The sequence below is a fragment of the Ictalurus punctatus genome, chromosome 12 (assembly GCF_001660625.3).
Source record: "Ictalurus punctatus breed USDA103 chromosome 12, Coco_2.0, whole genome shotgun sequence".
Lineage (NCBI taxonomy): Eukaryota > Metazoa > Chordata > Actinopteri > Siluriformes > Ictaluridae > Ictalurus > Ictalurus punctatus.
Window position 1 is genome coordinate 17,458,555 of NC_030427.2, and position 18,627 is coordinate 17,477,181.

Genomic DNA, 18,627 nt, shown 5'->3' on the forward strand with positions numbered 1-18,627 from the left:
TGTATAAAATGAAGCGTCTCCTTGGCTTTCCTAGAAAGCATGAACTCCATTTAATTTGAAAAAGCATGTTGAGGTAAGTTTAGCTAATTTGCTAATGTTAATTGGCTATATTTAACTATGTTAGCCTGTTTTATTTGCTAATGCCAGGTTAGACTAGCATCGATTCCAATAGCTAATATAATTGGCTAGACATCAAGTCCAAGTCTAGTTAATGGCAAATATTTGTTATTTTTCAGAATATTTTATATCTGATTAATTCATTAGCAAAGTAGGAAGAGATAGTAACCAGCAAATGTGGGGTAGAGATTAAAGGATGTTTTCAAGAAAAATGACATAGTTGCTTATAATAAAAAAGTTGTTTTCACATGAAAACATGATGTTGCTTCATTGAAAAACATTTCATTTTGATTGGTGATTTCTTTCATGGCTTGGTAATTAGGTTAGCTATCTATCTATTCCATGGTGCTAGATGTGTGAAAAACACTACCAAAGTGTTTTAACTGAAATCTGTCAAACGCACACAAACAGTATTCTATAGCAATGTTTAATTTGCCTTCAGTGTTATCCCAATTGATATGTCCCAACTGATTTGCAGCAATGTCGTTCAAAGCATCACAGAAATAATGAAATAGCCTTGCAGACTATGGAAATATACTGTGTTGCTGCAACAAGGAGTGAAATGACCAGTAGATATGGGTGCAGATCCTGAAGGAACAAAAGTTATGGCTGATCAGGCCATGGAAGAGGAAAAGAGGAAGGGCAAGTGCTTTTACTGGGATGGAATGAAGAAAATAATTAAAGGAGAGCCTCCAAGACATGAACTAAACATGTGAGACACCTTTCTACTCTGGAACATTATTCCTATGAATATGGATTTCAAAAACCACAAAAGTGGATAGAGAGAGTTATGTAGGAGTTCAGACCATATTAGTGCTGCCATGGTAACCCAGAACACAAAGATGCTTTCGTGCCAGAACAGGTAATTATCCAAAAGCACCAAACTTCTCCACATGAATAGAAAAATGCTTCATGCATCATAAACACATTTTCCAATCAGTCTTGTATCTGACGTAGAATCATGGCACCAAGAAAAAACAGTTTCTCGAATTAATACAACTCAGATCCATCATATATTTAAAAATCTATCTAAAAGAACATAGCACACATCTAAAGATTCATTACAACATTCAATCACATAGATACAGTAGCCAAATTATACACATGCACACACACGTCTTGTTTTTGTTGTGTATTAAATTTGTTGCATCTCTCTGCTTTCCTTAGTATTAGTTTTCTAATTTGTGCTGATATGTGTTCTCCCTTTTTATGAGACCTTCGTGGGGTACGATTTGTAGTACAATATGCACCTTTCATTGTGGTGTAACAGTGGCCAAGAGTTTTCCCTGTGATCTGTGAGTTCTTTACTGAAGTTTGCATTATCAACATCCCCTAGAATAATGAGCAAAAATTTTGTTTTTTGTCTTGAGTAGTAGTTTATCTAGTTTGTTAGACATAGATTGGACATTTACGAGGTAACAGGAGAGGTAACATAGCCCTATGAGCCCAGTAAGGCCCCAAGCACATTTCTCTCCTCCTGCACCACTACACATGTGACAGAGCTGCTGCACCTTTCGAGATGAACTATAAACAATCCAAACTTGAGGGAAGATTCCGAGTCAAATCTGGTGGAATAATACTCCAAATCCTGAGTAGGGCTTCTCTTGAGCAAGTGAAGTTACAAATAAAACACAGAAAAGAAATTAAAGAAACAGATGAGAAACTTGCTGTGGCACCTATTTGTTACACAATCATGAATGTTAATTAAGCAAATTCATAACCATAGATTTCGCTTCCAGAGTGATAAGCAGAGTGATGTACCACTTCAGAGCTTTTCCCTTTGTGTTAGCTTTAGCATTCTTAAAGTTAAAGTAAGGTGGAAAAACTCGTCTGTTTTTTCAAGGAACCCATAAGAGGGTCACAGATACTAGTGCAAACTAGTGGTCCCAAAGTGGTCATTTACATCGACCTCCAAGAAGACACAAAATCATTTGCAATGTTGAGGTGGGTGAGCAAACTCTGGAAGTTGGCAAATTCATCCCTTGTATCTGTGAGCTGCCTACCTAACTGAGGGAGATGTACAGTCTGACAGCACGCCTGTACTAAGGAGGTGGTTCACTTCATTTGGAATACCTATCGAGGTAGGTAGTTCATCTGTTTGCAACCAGACAGACAACTTACTGCCCAAAGTGGTTCACAGACAGGGCAGAACACACAACTGGCCATATTAACCAATGGAAGATATGGTGTTTACTGTAAAAGGAGTTTTACTTAAGACAGCTTACTGGCCATCACTACTGCCAGATCAGTCAGCAAACAATGCTTCTGTGTTGGGGATCAGTGTCACGCTATGCCTGAACCCAACACTGGTGCCAAGTTATTGATAGCACAAAATATTAATAAACCTATTAACCTGTCTGCCTTTGAAGAAGAGAATAGACCCAGGCCAGTCCTGTGTCCAGTGAGGGCTGCCATTTACTATGTGAAAGTGACATTTAAGCCAACTGAGCCCACTGGGTGAAGGTAGAAGGTACTAATTGTACAAGAGTAACTGAAAATGGGCCAAGAGGTAGCTTCTTCTATTAAATGTCAACACATACAGTGCTAACTTCCTTGGTGGCAAGAGAATGGTAACTTGCAGACATTTGTCAAGTTGTGACATGGCGTGTGTACATTTGCCAGATTTTACAGAATGAATGTTGCTTCATCACATCCTATGTGCTCTGTTGTGAGGTTGAGTGATCCTAACCCTCAATATAGAGCACAATCAAGTGATTCTAAACTTCAGTATGAGAGTATCAAGACTTGATTCTTCTCTTTAATAAAGAACAGTATCAACAATTTGAGCAATTCTTATCCTCAATGAGAATGGTATCAGGATTTGGAGAATTTTTTTTTTAAAGGAAAATTATATTCTTGAAAAGAGTGACAGAACTTCAAGTGATTCTCATCCTCAATAGAGATCAGTATAAAAACATAATCAATTTTCTCTAACAAGGTATCAGTATCAACACTTTGAGTCATTTTTAATCTAAAAAATTCATGCTATTGGCACTATTCATGAGTGTTTTCTGCTATTGTCTGGAATGATGTGCTATCAGGACTTGTGATGAGTAGGTCCATTTCCAAAGAATCCAAAGGAAATCTCTCTTGCCATCGGCCACCTGTGTCAGTCAGTTTTATGAGAATGGCCAGAGAATGATGTGGTGTACTGTGGTGTACTTTATAGACTACCCATATGGTGTCACAATTCCAAGGTAATGAGTTTTCTATTGGTACTTGGCAAGGAAACAAGCAAATGGGAATATGCCCTAGATCCAGAGGGAACCACAATGGCGTCATCCACTCAGTGATAGAACCATGCCTGCATTTGCAATGTGTTTCCAACTCTCCAAACATAAAAGGAAAGTAATTACACAGGTTCTTCTTATGCAGCATCAACGGCAATCTAAAATAGCTTCTGACTATGCTATATCTGTAAAGTGAGTTAGCAAATATATTCAAGGTTACCAAAGCTACAAATAATGTAAGGCTATCTTAATTGTTTGACATCCACTTGTTTATTACCTATAGTTTTTTACCTAGGTATGGTCAAGCTAGCTAACTAGCTAAGAAGACCACTGTAGCAAATTGCTTTCCCTTACCATCATTACTACTGTATTTCCTAGCCTAATGTGTAATCTTAGCTATCAGTTTACTGCCAATCTAGCGAGTGTTCGCCATCATCTTACTCAGCTCCAACCATGAAGTTGGAAGTCACAAAAGTTTGGACTATTTCACCTACATTTCATAATTTTCTTGCATTATGTCTCTTATTTCTCTTAACTATCAAGGGAGAAAGTAAATGTGAATCACTTACCCTTCTCCCCTCACTGCATAGCTTGCTGGAGCACACATACAGTATACAACTCTATTGCTATTTAGGTAGCCTAACAATACCGTGACCTTGTTTTGGTTTTGTCATGACAGACAGAATGAAAAGTTTAGGGAAAGATTGGGGAAATGTCTTAGTTGTGCAAAAGGTCTATTCAAAATGCAACTTGTTGAGTTATTGCCACCCTTTATAAACACGAGCACCTCCAAATAGTCATATTCGTATTACAAATATATGGGGTTGCTGGACAATGTTAGTTTAACAAAATTTTTCTAATAAACATTTTCTTTTTGCAATTTTAGTAGTGTCTTTTTATGGAAAACAGATTTCAGAACTATCAGAAGCCATAGAAAAATATATTAATGCAGCCTTCCCTGGGGAAAATAACAGCAATTAATCTATTATAATGTCCATCAATGTTGAAGACACTTGTAGAGGATCTTGGATCTCTCCTCTGTCCACGACATTTCAAGCTACTTCGTATTTACTTTGCAAAGTGGATGTCCTCTTCAGTTCAGACCACAGGCATTCAATGCGGTTCAAATCTGGTATAGCAAGACTGGTATAGCAAGTGCAAAACACTGAATCAGTTTTCCTTGAAACTTGATGTGTTTGGGATCAAGTGCCAATTCTTAACCTCCTAGCAGGATTTAGGATAAAATATCCTGGTCCTAACTCAAAAAGGCCACAAAGCATCAATGCAAAACAGTCCTAAGCATGTTCAAGTCTAACTGAAGATGGATATTGACAGTTAGGGTCAACCATAGTAGGAAATATGTTGCTACATTCACAGCTTTGCACTCACAAGACATCAAAAAGGTATGATGGACGTATTAAAAGTTCTCCACCAGAGACAGTAACCCAAGATCATCATTGAATCCAGGACCCATGCTGCCCCTGTCAGAATGTGTCATACTTAATATGTCTGAATGTATTCTAGAATGGTTATGATTGAGCCGATTATAATTTATTCATAATCAAGATTATTCCACTGAGAAGGGTACTGTTAATGTATGTTAATGCACATGCTTGTAATTGAAAGATATCTGATTATATCCTATAGTCTTATACATACAGACAGACATTTAAAAACACGAAAAATGTTTAATAGTAAGTACATAAAGGCTAAATAAACCTTACCTGAGGTCCAACAACTCCAGGTGGCCCAGGAGGCCCAGCCTTGCCTTGGAAACCCTAAGGAAAAAAAAAAAAAGGAAATTCAACCACAAACAAAACACTGACTCCTGAGGACATACTAGCAAGAAAACATTGTGTACTTTGTTTTTTTTTTAAAAAAAAAAGACTAAATCTTTAATCTAAATAATTAATACTTACAACTTCTCCTCTCTGTCCAGGGTGTCCAGGCAGTCCGTCTTTCCCTGGAGGTCCCTTCAAAGACCAGAGGTCAGGTTTTAAAAAAACTTTTTCTTTTCTTTTCTTTTCTTTTTTTTAAACAATGCATTCAAAGAGCACTGTAAATAATAAATGCTTAAAAAAAGGTGCTATACATATTATTTTAATCTCAAATTAATGTGGAAATGAATGAGGAAATAGCACTTTTTCTGTTCTATTATATTGATAAGTCCAACACGCTTATCAATGCTTAAGGCATAGTCAAGCAGCCTTAATATATTAATAACGTTGCCCTAAAATACCTTTATGGCTGTTCCATTGAAATTTAATAAAATAAGACACTAGTATTAGAGGAAACCAGAGCTACGATTCACTTTTTTCTGTAGTAACCCTGTGGTACTTCATCGCCCATCACCTCGTTATCACTAGCTCGTAGCCAGTAAAATGTGATCACACAAACTGTGATTGAAGAGACAAGTCATCTGCTCATTTAAGGTTTGGGGAGGTTAAATATGATGATTCTGTTGACCTGTTATGAACATCATTATAGCTCAATTTCTGCACGAAACATTATTTTACACTGAGTAATATTGTTTTGTGCACAAATGGCGCTATGATGAGCTACATAAAATGTGCAATTAATAAGAGGCGCTCTATGTGTGTTGTGTTAATTCTCCATGAGGAAACATTTGGAACTGGAAAATGTTTCATGGGTTTTCAAACATGAAATCCACCCTTAGCTACGCCTCTCAGATTTTCAGTGGTTTGAAAGCGTTGAAATACGTGCCAGGCCTGCTGACTGTTGAATTGATTCATCAGCAGTTAAAAGCATAATTTACTGAAGTTTTAGACTACAGTTTGCAAATTGTAGACTTAAATTTCAAATGTAGAAATTCAAACGAAAATGTTCCCCCAGCACACACTGATCTCAATGACAGTTTCTAATCAGTTAAACAGGGAAGATTGCTCATACAGGAGGTCCCTTTGGTCCTGGAAATCCATTTACTCCTTGGGTTCCAGGTGATCCCTGAAATGGTACATAAAAACAAAGTGAGACAGATATATGGGATGAGTATTATTTCAACTCAATATGAAAAAAAAAGAAAAGAAAAAACCCCTACCCTCTCGCCTGGGGGTCCAGGAGGGCCGTCACTACCGGATGAACCCTAAAATATGTAATTGTTTAACTGTTCGGTACATTAATATGTAATTATGCAATATATAGACAATAATTCCATAGAAATCTACCTTTGCACCCAGTTTTCCAGTAGACCCACGAGGTCCTCTCTGTCCTCTGGGCCCCTAAAGTGACACAGAGATATCATCTAATTGCATGTGTGAAATGTGTTGAGTTGATCAGCATCACACTGAACAACATCACTCTTGATATATTAATCTTATAATAATATTTGATAAAAGTGTTAACCAAAGGAGAAGCAGAACAGAACAGAAGAAAACAGAGGAACAGGATCATACTGTTGGTCCTCTCAGTCCTCTTGGTCCAGATTTTCCAATTAGACCCTGCAGAAAAAAATATACAGTATAATAGTGAGAATTTATTGCTTCAAAATCCAACAAAAAACAAAAAACCCAAAACAATAATAAATGAACCAGATATTGTTCTTCCAGTTAACAACATGCTACACACTCAAATGCTCTGTCAAAATTCACTGTTGTGTAACTGGAAGAAAAATAAACAAATACCAAATCTAAAATACTTCAAGGACATTAATAAGATTGAATGAATTCAACTTTATGGCTCCAGGAATAAATGATAGTAGTATTGTAAGCCTCACCCTTGCACCTTTCTCTCCATTTGCACCAGGGAATCCTGGGAAACCAAGTGATCCCTGAAACATAAAAGTTATTTGCCTTATAAAAAATCTAGTTACTATTTTATAACTGTGTTACTCTAGAGTTCATAACATGTCTGTGTAGATCTGTGTAAGACCTATGTGTGTGTGTGTGTGTGTGTGCGTGTGCGTGCGTGTGTGTGTATGTGTGTGTTTTCTCTCTACTGGCCACCAGCAAGGAAAGCTGTGTATACAGTAAGAGGAAGACCATGGTGGGAAGGTTTAGCTTGTGTATTTTCAGCGTATTGCAAATGACCGGTATTTTTCTCTTTGGTGGTAGTAGTGTTAAACATCATTGAGCAAGTGTTAAGTATTAATAAATATCGATCATGTTAAGAATCACGTTATCGTGAAACAGGTTATCACACCTGCATTATACTAATATGGCGTGAATTTTTAGAGTAAGGCAGTTGAAAGTCAACATCACACAGTCAAGGTCACCACAGTGCACGCACATTTCTGATGTGAGATTTTACTCACTCCATAATCAGACATTATTCACTCCATAATCTCCCTTTCCCTTTCTCAGTCTTTGCAATATATCTTACAATAGAAAAGGTTCTGTATAACACAGTTCTGTACACAATTCACTTACACACTTTGTTTACCTTTGTTTGTGGATATAAATCTGATCATTTTCTATAAATCAAGATCTTGGCAGCTGCTGAATATTTTTAAACTAGCTCAATTTGGCATAAAAACTATAACCCTGGAAACCCTTTCATTAACATTAACCCAGTCCTGTCCACTGCTCCTCGCTATGAAGCTAAATACACTGCCTTATGATTGTGCAATATCTAGAAAGTTGAGAAAATCATCGCAACAACGGCTTATAACTTTTTAAATCGTTGATCATTTAAAAGAGGTCATTAGAATTTCAGAAGAGGGTTTCTAGTAGTGAATGCAGACTTTATAACGATATACTGTATATACTGGGGCTCTGCCTCACCTGCCTCAACGGACGAGCCACTACTGCACCCTACAATCCTAAATTAGACTGCTTTTCTTTATTATTTTCTCTCCTTCCCTCTGTTTTTGCTTAGCATAAATAAACATCTGGGCTGTAATAAAATATGTAATCCCTTGAAAGATAGATATGATATGAAACTTTAATTCTGTGAAATGTATCAGATCACAGAAGTATAGATCACCTTAGGTCCTTGTCTTCCAGGATATCCAGGCAGACCAGGTACGCCAAGTTTACCCTAGAATTACACAATTTGGCTTTAAATATATCAGGTAAGAATACTGTAGGTTGCACAACAAAACTGTAACAAGGTTATAATAACAATTAAAAAATAATAATAATAATACTAAAAAAAAAAAAAATAATAATAATAATTATTATTATTATTATAAATAATAATATATATATATTAATAATAAAAGAAGAAGAAGAAGAAGAACAGATGCGTTTAAATTCACCTTCTCTCCAACCGGGCCAAGTTGTCCAATCTCCCCAGGGGGACCAACACGCCCTTTTGGACCCTCAGGCCCGTCCTCCCCTCTGAGGCCTGGCAGTCCTACCTCTCCCTAATCATACAGGTAGAAAATAACATCAAAACAAATTTCAGCAAAATCAGTTATATATTCATCTTCAAAATTTGGACTAAATCTGTATGAGTTGCCCATTAGGCTGTGGTTACCCTTTCTCCTTTAGAACCAAAATCTCCCTTGATTCCAGGAAAACCGTCGTCTCCCTAACAATGATATACAGTACAATTATCACATACAGCTAAAGCATTTAATCAAGTGGACAGTGACAGCATCAGATGTTCAGTGTTCTCAATGAGGCTTTTACATGAAAACAGACAATGCCTACCTTTTCTCCCTTATGACCCTTCAGTCCACGGATACCTTGAATCCCCTGGCAAAAGATTCATTTTAATTTAATTTCAGATATTCACTCATTAACATTTCAAGTCTAATAGTAGACAGATATATGAGTCACACCTTCACTCCTCGAGGACCAGGATAGCCAATAGCACCCTGAGGACCAGAAGGCCCCTGAGGAAATAATGACAAAAAGATTAATTCGTGGTGTGTCTGCTGTTTCACAAGTGTAGGAGCAGTTCATTAACTAACTAGAATCACAGAAAAGACTTGTACAACGTCCCAAATTGTTAAATCAATATAGGTTGCTGACAGCAGCATAGATTATAAACTGAATAAACAGATTCAGTCACGAAATCACAGCGCTGTTGTATTTTCTCGCTCTAATACATTTCTGTTTCTATAGTAACAGTTCTTTCACATAATCTGAGACTAATAATAAATGTTTTGTATATTGTTATGCTGTATAACAAAGGAAAAATTATTTGTCTTATTAAAATTAAGATACAGAAAAAACTTATCTCATGGCTGCTCCATTAAATACAACCATAAGCAGTTAAAATGCATGATGTGTCATTCATTTACACATTAAAAAAAATTGTCACTGGCTGGTCTGTGGTATGTTTTATTCATTTCATAATAAAAATATCAGCAGTAAAATCTGAAAAAATATTCATCTAAACTGAGGGAGCTAGAATAATAATAAAAAAAGAACATGTTAGCATACTAGCTGTTACATCTATCAGAGACAATTCTCCACCAAGCCACCAGAGGTCCCTTTCCTTGACCTTGCAATGTTTCTCATTTCAGACTCCGGACTGTGAACAGTTTTTCTAATAAACCGCCTGCACATGGTTTCTCACACATCTCCCTAAACTCGTTGTTTACCTATCAACTTTAATTAAAATAAATATAAATGTATTAATTATATCCTTAAATCCTTATGGAGCATGCTCTAACCAGTCCCTGCAGGATTTCCCGATGGTGCGATCACAGAAATGAACGCAAAATCAAGGAAACTCTGTAGTATTCGGAGGAGCTTGCAAATTTTTCAAAATTACCCCAGATTTTCCGCACATTTGGGCTGAAACGCATCATGTGACATCATCACGACACACATTCAGCCAAAGCCCTCTTCGATTCACGTGCGTGGAACATGAGTACAGCTAAAAGGTCTCATTTACCAAGAAACATCACTGCAAAAGACTGCAAAACTATTTTGTGCAATTGCGATTTCGCCAATTCAAATAGTTTTTCACAAGCGTAAAAAACTCCACTAAGTGCGTCGCAAATTTTGAAGAAAAAAGCTGCGGCATAATCAAACATTTTTGGCTGCAACAATCACCAAAAAAACTCCACGAAATCCTGTACGGACCACTTAATAGGAAAATAACACCGGGCTTAAATGATATGGAGTTAGGATTACCACCCTGATTCCTCTCATATCACAGCAATTTTTCAATGATTACAAATTTAAATTTATTAAGGGACAACACATCATACTTTTAGCTGTTGATAGCTACATTTAATGTTGTGGAATGTCCACCAGACTAGTTAGTTCCTGTTGTCACTTATGTTACAGCAGCTATAAACAGTTGTTTCTTCACCAGCTTCTCTGTATTCTCTTTCTTGAAGTTAATCAGACAGGCTTGTCATGTTACTGAGAAACCGCAAAGTTACAAAGCGCTGACATCAGAGACTCCTTCCATAAATCTCCTTACAGAAAACTTCAGCACACCTTTGTTAATAGCAGCACATTATTAATATAAAGCTTAGAATGCATAGAAAGCTCAGAACAAGTGCATTAATATAAATATGGAGCCAAATATGTCAGAACAAGTGCATTAATACAAATATGGAGCCAAATATGTCAGAGTCATGCTGTTATAGAAAATCAATCAACACCTGAGCAGATTTAAGGATTACAGAATTTCCATGGTGTAATAGTTTTTAACATAAACCATTTGACAGAATGTGGATGTACTGTACGTTAAAGTCAGTTTATGTGAGTTTTTATAAATATTAAATATGTTTTGAAATAGAATTTCAGAAAGTCACTTTCACTGAAATATTCCAGTTACACAGACTGACCTGATTTCCTTTTGTTCCGCATGGGCCTTCCTTTCCTGGGTGACCCTGTATGTAAAGAGGGTGTTACTATATAACTAAAGGAATATAATCACAAACAGAACAGTCTTTTAGTCAAAGAATACAGTGGTCTCAGACTGATCTGCTAGTATGAGTGGCAGTTAACCGTGGCACAAAATGGCAAGTGAATCTGCACATTATTGATGATGAAGAAGAAAATAAAGCGGTGTTTCCTTACAGGGGGACCATCAGCTCCAGGCATGCCTGGCAGACCAGGCTTTCCTGTAGGTCCCTGAGAAAATGGCAAAAAATAATAAATTTTTTCAACACTGGCTGTTATGCTTAAGCATGTCATCAGCTCTAATTCTCATCAAAAAATTAGTAAAACACAGGGTGGGATTTATGCATTTCACCTAATCACAACAAGAAACATATGATTCTTGGTATGGTCCGAAATAAATCAGGTACCCTGAGTACAGAATGTGCACAATAGTGTCTAAAACTGGGGCTGACGTTCTGAGAGTTTTACCTTCTCTCCTGCGGGACCATTAGCACCTTGCGGACCAGGCATTCCCTGTAAATCAGAATATATATGAGTTTGCGCAAACTAAAAAATAAATAAAATACAAAACAAGGCATAATACACATCTAGGGCGCTCGTACAATATACGCTGCATGTATGTACTTGAATTATTTGTCATTCTCCATGCATTAGAAAATGAGAAAATACCATGTGGTGTGACCGACTGACCGTTGTATTGTGTAAAGTTGTCCTGAATCATTTTTTATTTTTATTTTGGCATATCTGGCCTACTTTAAAAAAATATTTTGCATTACTGACCAAAACTACAAAGCATTTGCATTTAATGTTATTTCATAATTCATTAACAAAAATTGTCTGAAGTTGTTCATTTGATGAAATATCACCTGGTGTGGCCATCAAGAAAAGACCATTTTGGGACTTTTATTTTGAATATAATTCAGTGACAAAAAAAATTTCATCATACAGCTACATGCCAAGGATTCTGCCAAGGAAAGTTCTATTCTGTTTCGTTTTGATTTACTGGTCCATTCTGTGGCTGTTAAATTTGACATAAATAAAAAAATATCATGTGATACATTTGTACAATTTAATGAGTCAACATATTTGTGAATCTATTATATAATTTATTGAGTAATAAAGAAAAACTATTTAACACACATTTCACTTTTTGTAAACATTGTTACAGAAAGTTTCATTCTTATGAAATGTTTGTGAGATTTCAGACCTGGTTTATGATGTGTTGATTATTTATATATTTATTTGCATAATCTCATCATTTGGTGTAACCATTTATCATGTGGTACTTTTCTTTTTTTAAAGAAAGCTTAGCAGGAAGCAGAAGAGGTGTGTGCGTTTCTGATTTGCAGTATATCTGCTGTACATGGACATTATACAATGAATGTGGCAACCCTGCTCATGGAATAAATACCACATGACATGAATGGGAGATGCACTGTTCGGCTTTATCCCGAACTAAACACTGCTGTACTGAGCGGCAAATTAAAGCCATATTTCTATCATATTTCTGTACAAACATAAGAAATCTGCTTTAATTTATTGAGCCGTTGCTCCATATCACTCACACAGTACACAATGTGCACAAAGCTTTGTATCTCTGTGGGGATTTACAAAAGGGATTATTTAATTAATGTTAAAACTATTGTAAAACTTCATGTACTACGTTCATTACTTGTTTTTCCGTCATTCTTAAATGATCATTCTACCTCATTATTAAAAGAAATCCTTCTCTGAAAATCATACAGGCATTACAATGAAATACTGCTCAAATAACCCCATTGTGACTCGCAGAAGTTTGTCTCAGCGTTATAGCAGATTCTGTTAGTGTGTCCAGGTTGGGTAAAGTTCACTCCCACTTCCGATTTAAAACCAAAAACAGGTATGAATATTTTGAGCAGAAACAGATGCAGATATTGGCACTATGTAACACCTACTATATACTGTACCATGTCTAGTGTTAATTGTGTATTTGATTAATAGTTTGATGTTAATGATTTCAACGTTATTATTAACCTGTGTTCCTGGAGCTCCCTGCTGGCCTGGAGGACCTGGCTCTCCTTGAGGTCCCTATTAAACATGAAGAGACAAATAGAACAGGACACTAACACTGTTCTGAAACAAATCAGTAAGATGTACATAAAGAATTTTACTAACCAAGCTTCCTTTTGGCCCATGAGGTCCATCGCTTCCACGCACACCCTTAAAGAGGTTTAAAGAGAATAAAAGAAGTAGAGAAATCTTAACGCTCAGTAAGCATAAAATAATCTCTATTTCATGTATATTTATTATGAAATATTTCATATTGGTATATTTTAATAGCACTATATATATATATATATATATATATATATATATATATATATATATATATATATATATATATACACACACACACACACACACACACACATAATCCATATCAGTCCGTACAGGATTTTGCAGAGTTTTTTTATGATTGTCACGGCCAAAAATGTTTGATTTTGCTATGGTTTCTTTTCAAAGATTTTCGTGCTTTTTTTTTGTGGAAAACTACTTGAATTGGTAAAATAGCAATAGCATGAAATTGTGATGTGTGTTGGTAAATTAGAGCTGTACATGAATTGAAGAGGGCTTTGGCTGAAGCACTTTGTGATGTCGATGACCCGTGTTGGCTCAAATCGGCAGAAAATCTGCTGTAATTTTGAAAAACTGAAAGCTCCTCTGAATATTGCAGAGTTTTCTTGATTTTGCGTTAATTTCTGTGAACGCAAATTCGCAAAACCTAGAGGAACTGATAATATATAAAAAAAAGTTTGAACCTTGATATGATTTCCACTTTAATATTAACAGCAACATTTAGTGATTTGAGTGTTTTTAGTGAACACCTACAGTGTCTATGTAAGTCCAAGCTGGACAAGGATAAACACTGGCTGAGTAAATAATGTGAGACTTAAGCCTAAAAGTATGAATTTGAAATGATTTTACATATCAGAGCCATTTTATATAGTGATATTGACATATTGATCAAACATTTGCAGATACAAGAATGTATTTTTTGTTGTAATAAAAAAGCAGTTTTGTGTAGAGTGAATTCTTACTGGAGGTCCAGGGATTCCTGAGGGACCCTTAGGCCCCAGCAACCCACGAGGCCCCTATAGAACAAGAGAAAGAACACAATGTGTGATCTACTGAAACAATATTAGTTTTACATCAAGAACTAAGTTCTGTGGGGTCATGTGCATATAGCATGCAATGTATGATGGACAATAATTCATTTTGATGGCGTAAAAGGGGTGTGATAGACAGAAGCACTCACTGGTTCACCTGGGAGTCCTCTGGGCCCAACATCGCCATCATCTCCCTGGGAAAATAAAGAAAACAGGCTTCAGTATTCAGTCAAGGATTACTTGACATACTCTACATGCAGTAAATATGGTGCATGCTATAGAGCAGTACTTTTCAAACTAGTTGCATCCAAGAAACTTTTCCAGAGTCACATAATTTCCACGGACCCTTTCATGGTGACAGCACAGATTTAAGAACAGCAGGGCAAATACAGTATATACCGCCATATTCAATTATTGAGCCATTACAACTTTTTATTGCTGAATGTGCCACTATCCAGTGTTTCTAGATTTGAAACACTGTGTATTATTACCATTACTTCCTGCAGTTGGATTAAAGTTAACACTATCCATCCATCCATCAATCCATCTTCTACCGCTTACTCATTTTCAGGGTCACAGGGAACCTGGAGCCTATCCCAGGAAGCATCGGGCACAAGGTGGGTTACACCCTGGACAGGGTGCCAGTCCATCATAGGGTGTTAACATTATTTATGCTTCAATTATTAAGTTTTACATGATCCCCTTTCCTTTCCTAACAATAACAACATTCATGCTAATTAATGGAAATCTCCTTTAAATCTCCTTTTTAAAAAAAGGAGTGTAGTCAGGAACCCCCTAGATATACATCACAGAAGAAGAGGCACAACTTGCTTTGAGAGCCATGGCTATAGAGAGTACAGATAACACACAGGCAATACATTAATTAGATGCTATTAACGTGCTGTTTTCACCACTTACTCTCTCTCCATCCTCTCCTTGGGGTCCTTGTGGTCCCATTCCTCCAGAATTTCCCTGAAGAGAAGAACAATATGAAATGTGTGAAGCAGTTGGTAAAGTGGTATGAAATCAAGTAGGTTTTTATTGTCATTTCTCTAGAACCATGGAGCAACACATAATTAAACCAAATCACACAAGCAAGAGTGCTGTTGTATTGAAAATTAGGACATTCAGCCACAGGTAATCACATCCGTGCTGATATTCAGCACAACAACACGATTGCGAGTATGATCTTGCTTTTATACCGTTAATATTAAGTGACTCATATTTCAGACACAGTATGGCCAAATATTTTGTTTCTTTTTTGCTCCATCAACAAAAATAGTTCCCAAAGAAGCCACAGCTAGATAGAGGTAAGGGTTTGATTAGTCCAGGTGAGTGTTGGGAGGCAGCAGGGTGTTGAGTAATATGACTGCTTCAGGGAGGTAGCATTTGAGGCATCTGGTGGTGGTGGTGGTGTCACGGATGCTCCGGTACTGTATGTTCTGGTAGGAGGATGAAGAGTCCATGAGAGGGGTCGGAGGGGTCGTACACAATGCAGGTGGCCTTATGGATGCAGTGGTTAATCAAACACTCAAATAATCAAACAATTCATGAGATCCCGAGATTGCAGTTCTCACCCGATGACCTTTGTCTCCTGGCAGACCAGGCAACCCATCAAAACCACGATCTCCCTAAAACAGACACACAGAAACACAAAAGGACTTTTTATGCTGGAGCCAATGCATAAAAATAAACTGCAACTGCATTATTATTATTATTATTATTATTATTATTATTATTATTAATCCTCAATAACAAAATGATACAGTGCAGCACTGGACAGAACTAATGACTGAAACATGTCTGACCTTAATTCCAGATGCTCCTGGTATTCCACGTGCACCATCAGCACCAGATCGACCCTAGAACAACACCAGGTGCATTAATAAGCAAAACAGTAGACACAGAGTAAAACAAAAGGTACTGCAGGTTAAATCACACAAACTAAGACCGATAAAAACTGCAAGTCAGCACAGTGATGGTCACTTACTCTTCTACCAGGTTTACCAGGAGGACCGGATACCCCCCGAGAACCTCTGGGACCCTGCAGAATAAATACAACTGTCAAGAGGCAAAACACACACATAGACAAAATTCCAAAAACCAAACAAAAAATAAGAATAAACCTGTGGGCCAGGGTCTCCACTCTCTCCTTTCAGACCATCGCTGCCAGGTGGACCCTATAAAACACAAGAATGTTTTCTATAGGTTCTGCATCTATTTGTTGATTTGCAAGCATCACATTCTCATGATGCATATAGACATGCAGTGTGTCATGAAACACAGATAAGAGTGCAAAAAAAAATCATATAACTGGGATTTCATACCATGGGTCCAGGTCGGCCTGTAAAACCCATTGCTCCGGGTGGACCCGTCAAAGCTAACTACAGAAAAGAAAAAACAACAGTTTAACCAAGGACATACTGTACATAAACATACACAAGCCTACTGAGGAGTTATTCAATTATTATTATTCTCTCCTGGATTTTCTGTAAATGAGATGCTGATGTATGTTGACTGAGATATAGAAAGATATAAAGACAGCATTCTAAATGTAGGTGATTTTTGACTACTTAAATTATAGCAATTTTCTAGTAAATCATGGTTTATTTATGAGTGTATTATTTTATTTAGAATTTAAGAATTTAGGAAACAGAATTTTACCCCAAAAACGCTAAGATATTTCAGTAGATGGGACCGGCTCAATGCTAATAGCATAAGCGATAAAAGATATACCTTCAGCCAGCTGAAGGTATAGAGTTATTTTTTATATAATTAATTGTTAGGATATTAAGGTGAATGCATGTCTGGTTATATAGCACATAATAAACTGTAGTGAAACATATTCATTGTTGATCAGAAGACTTATTTGTAGATATATGTAGATCTGATATAAACATCAATATAAACATTGGTCTTTATGTTTTTATCACTGACATGAAAGGAAAATGTCAAACAACTTGTCTGGAACATAAAATGTTTAATATAAAAAAAAAATACATACTGAAAGAAAATATTAAATGGCCCAACAACACTACATGCTATGTTAGGGATTCCCAAATTTTTCAGGGCAAGGCCCCCCAAATGTCATTTACATTTGACCGAGGCACCCATTTTGCAAGATGTCTTTAAAACACATTAAAAATACAGACTTCTGAATATATCCCCTTATTTTTTTTATTAATAATTACCTCTTTCATCTTTACATTATATTACATTAGGAATTGATTGTGTTGTTGAGGGCCCCCGGGCACCCCCTGGTGGCCCCCACTTTGAAAACCACTGTGCTGCGTTACGCTTACATTATTATTAAAGAACAAGTTAACCCATTTCAGTTTTCCCATTTCAACTTTTTCTTCTTAAGATGTAGACTAACTTATTACACAATACCATCAAGTTTAGTTTAAGCACAGGTTTAATTCTCTTTTTTTCTTTCCAGATGTGTAACAAGTAAAAAAAAAAAAAAAAAAAAAAAAAAAATAGGATGCCAAAATCTTGGTGTGATTTCTACTTAAAAATCTGCAGCTCCTCCATTTCTTTACAGGCCTTGTATTTGCTTGTAGTTTTCACAACAACAACAACAAAAAAGAACTAAATGCTACAAATAGACTGTGCATGTTGGGACCGCCCTACTAATATACAAAACACTAAAAATTTTACTAACACTTACTATATTCACTTACACTTTTATGCTGAATGTTTGTACTGTATATGTTGTTACATTTCCAGGCATAAAAGTGTACCACATTCCCAGAGGTGGAAAATACTTGAGTAATTGTATTTACTATATTTACGTATTATTTTGGCATATTTATACTTTGAGTTGAGCATTACTGAAAAAGAATACTTGCACTGTTACTTAATTACTTTACAAACCTCAAAAGGTCTTTCCTTCTCTCATCTAGCCAATGACTGTATGCTGGACATCAATAGATTTTGGCTCAATTTAGCAGCCATCCAATCATTTCACTGCAGTATCCAATCAAGTTCATAAAAAAATCCTATAAAATCTCGTGACCTTCTCATGCTACGCAGTGAAGTTAGCATTGTAGCTATAAAATAATCCAGCACACTGCAGTGTGGAAGCTGAGGAAGGGCTCCCTTGGCCCTGCCTCAGTAAAACATTTCAGTATGCTAGAGTAAACAAAGACTCATATAAAATGATTCATCGTTAAACGGCATAGTTGACTTAAAACGTAAACCATCTTCTAATCATTTTTGAGACATAATAAGACTTTTACTTTTCAGATAAAAAAACGAAATTAACTTAATTTCAGTTATAAACATTTTTATTTCTTGAGTACATTTAAAAATAGCAACATTTTTACTTTCAGTTTTTGTCTGGATACTTCCACTTTTAAT

General features: G+C 36.3%; 1 protein-coding gene across 3 annotated transcripts in view; it reads right to left on the reverse strand.

The window, feature by feature from the left end:
- Positions 1 to 18,627, reverse strand: part of col11a2 (collagen, type XI, alpha 2) — a 74,499-nt gene that overhangs the window by 14,386 nt on the left and 41,486 nt on the right. For all 3 annotated transcript variants that reach the window (XM_053684002.1, XM_017481472.3, XM_017481471.3), the window contains 25 exons: positions 16,593 to 16,649; positions 16,392 to 16,445; positions 16,256 to 16,309; positions 16,074 to 16,127; positions 15,843 to 15,896; positions 15,184 to 15,237; positions 14,415 to 14,459; positions 14,197 to 14,250; positions 13,274 to 13,318; positions 13,133 to 13,186; positions 11,588 to 11,632; positions 11,297 to 11,350; positions 11,062 to 11,106; positions 9,091 to 9,144; positions 8,960 to 9,004; positions 8,784 to 8,837; positions 8,563 to 8,670; positions 8,289 to 8,342; positions 7,081 to 7,134; positions 6,761 to 6,805; positions 6,533 to 6,586; positions 6,406 to 6,450; positions 6,258 to 6,311; positions 5,267 to 5,320; positions 5,072 to 5,125 (listed from right to left, as the gene is read on the reverse strand). In XM_053684002.1, the coding sequence (XP_053539977.1) occupies positions 5,072 to 5,125; positions 5,267 to 5,320; positions 6,258 to 6,311; positions 6,406 to 6,450; positions 6,533 to 6,586; positions 6,761 to 6,805; positions 7,081 to 7,134; positions 8,289 to 8,342; positions 8,563 to 8,670; positions 8,784 to 8,837; positions 8,960 to 9,004; positions 9,091 to 9,144; positions 11,062 to 11,106; positions 11,297 to 11,350; positions 11,588 to 11,632; positions 13,133 to 13,186; positions 13,274 to 13,318; positions 14,197 to 14,250; positions 14,415 to 14,459; positions 15,184 to 15,237; positions 15,843 to 15,896; positions 16,074 to 16,127; positions 16,256 to 16,309; positions 16,392 to 16,445; positions 16,593 to 16,649 (1,344 nt within the window). The remainder of the gene's footprint in view (positions 1 to 5,071; positions 5,126 to 5,266; positions 5,321 to 6,257; positions 6,312 to 6,405; positions 6,451 to 6,532; positions 6,587 to 6,760; positions 6,806 to 7,080; positions 7,135 to 8,288; positions 8,343 to 8,562; positions 8,671 to 8,783; positions 8,838 to 8,959; positions 9,005 to 9,090; positions 9,145 to 11,061; positions 11,107 to 11,296; positions 11,351 to 11,587; positions 11,633 to 13,132; positions 13,187 to 13,273; positions 13,319 to 14,196; positions 14,251 to 14,414; positions 14,460 to 15,183; positions 15,238 to 15,842; positions 15,897 to 16,073; positions 16,128 to 16,255; positions 16,310 to 16,391; positions 16,446 to 16,592; positions 16,650 to 18,627) is intronic.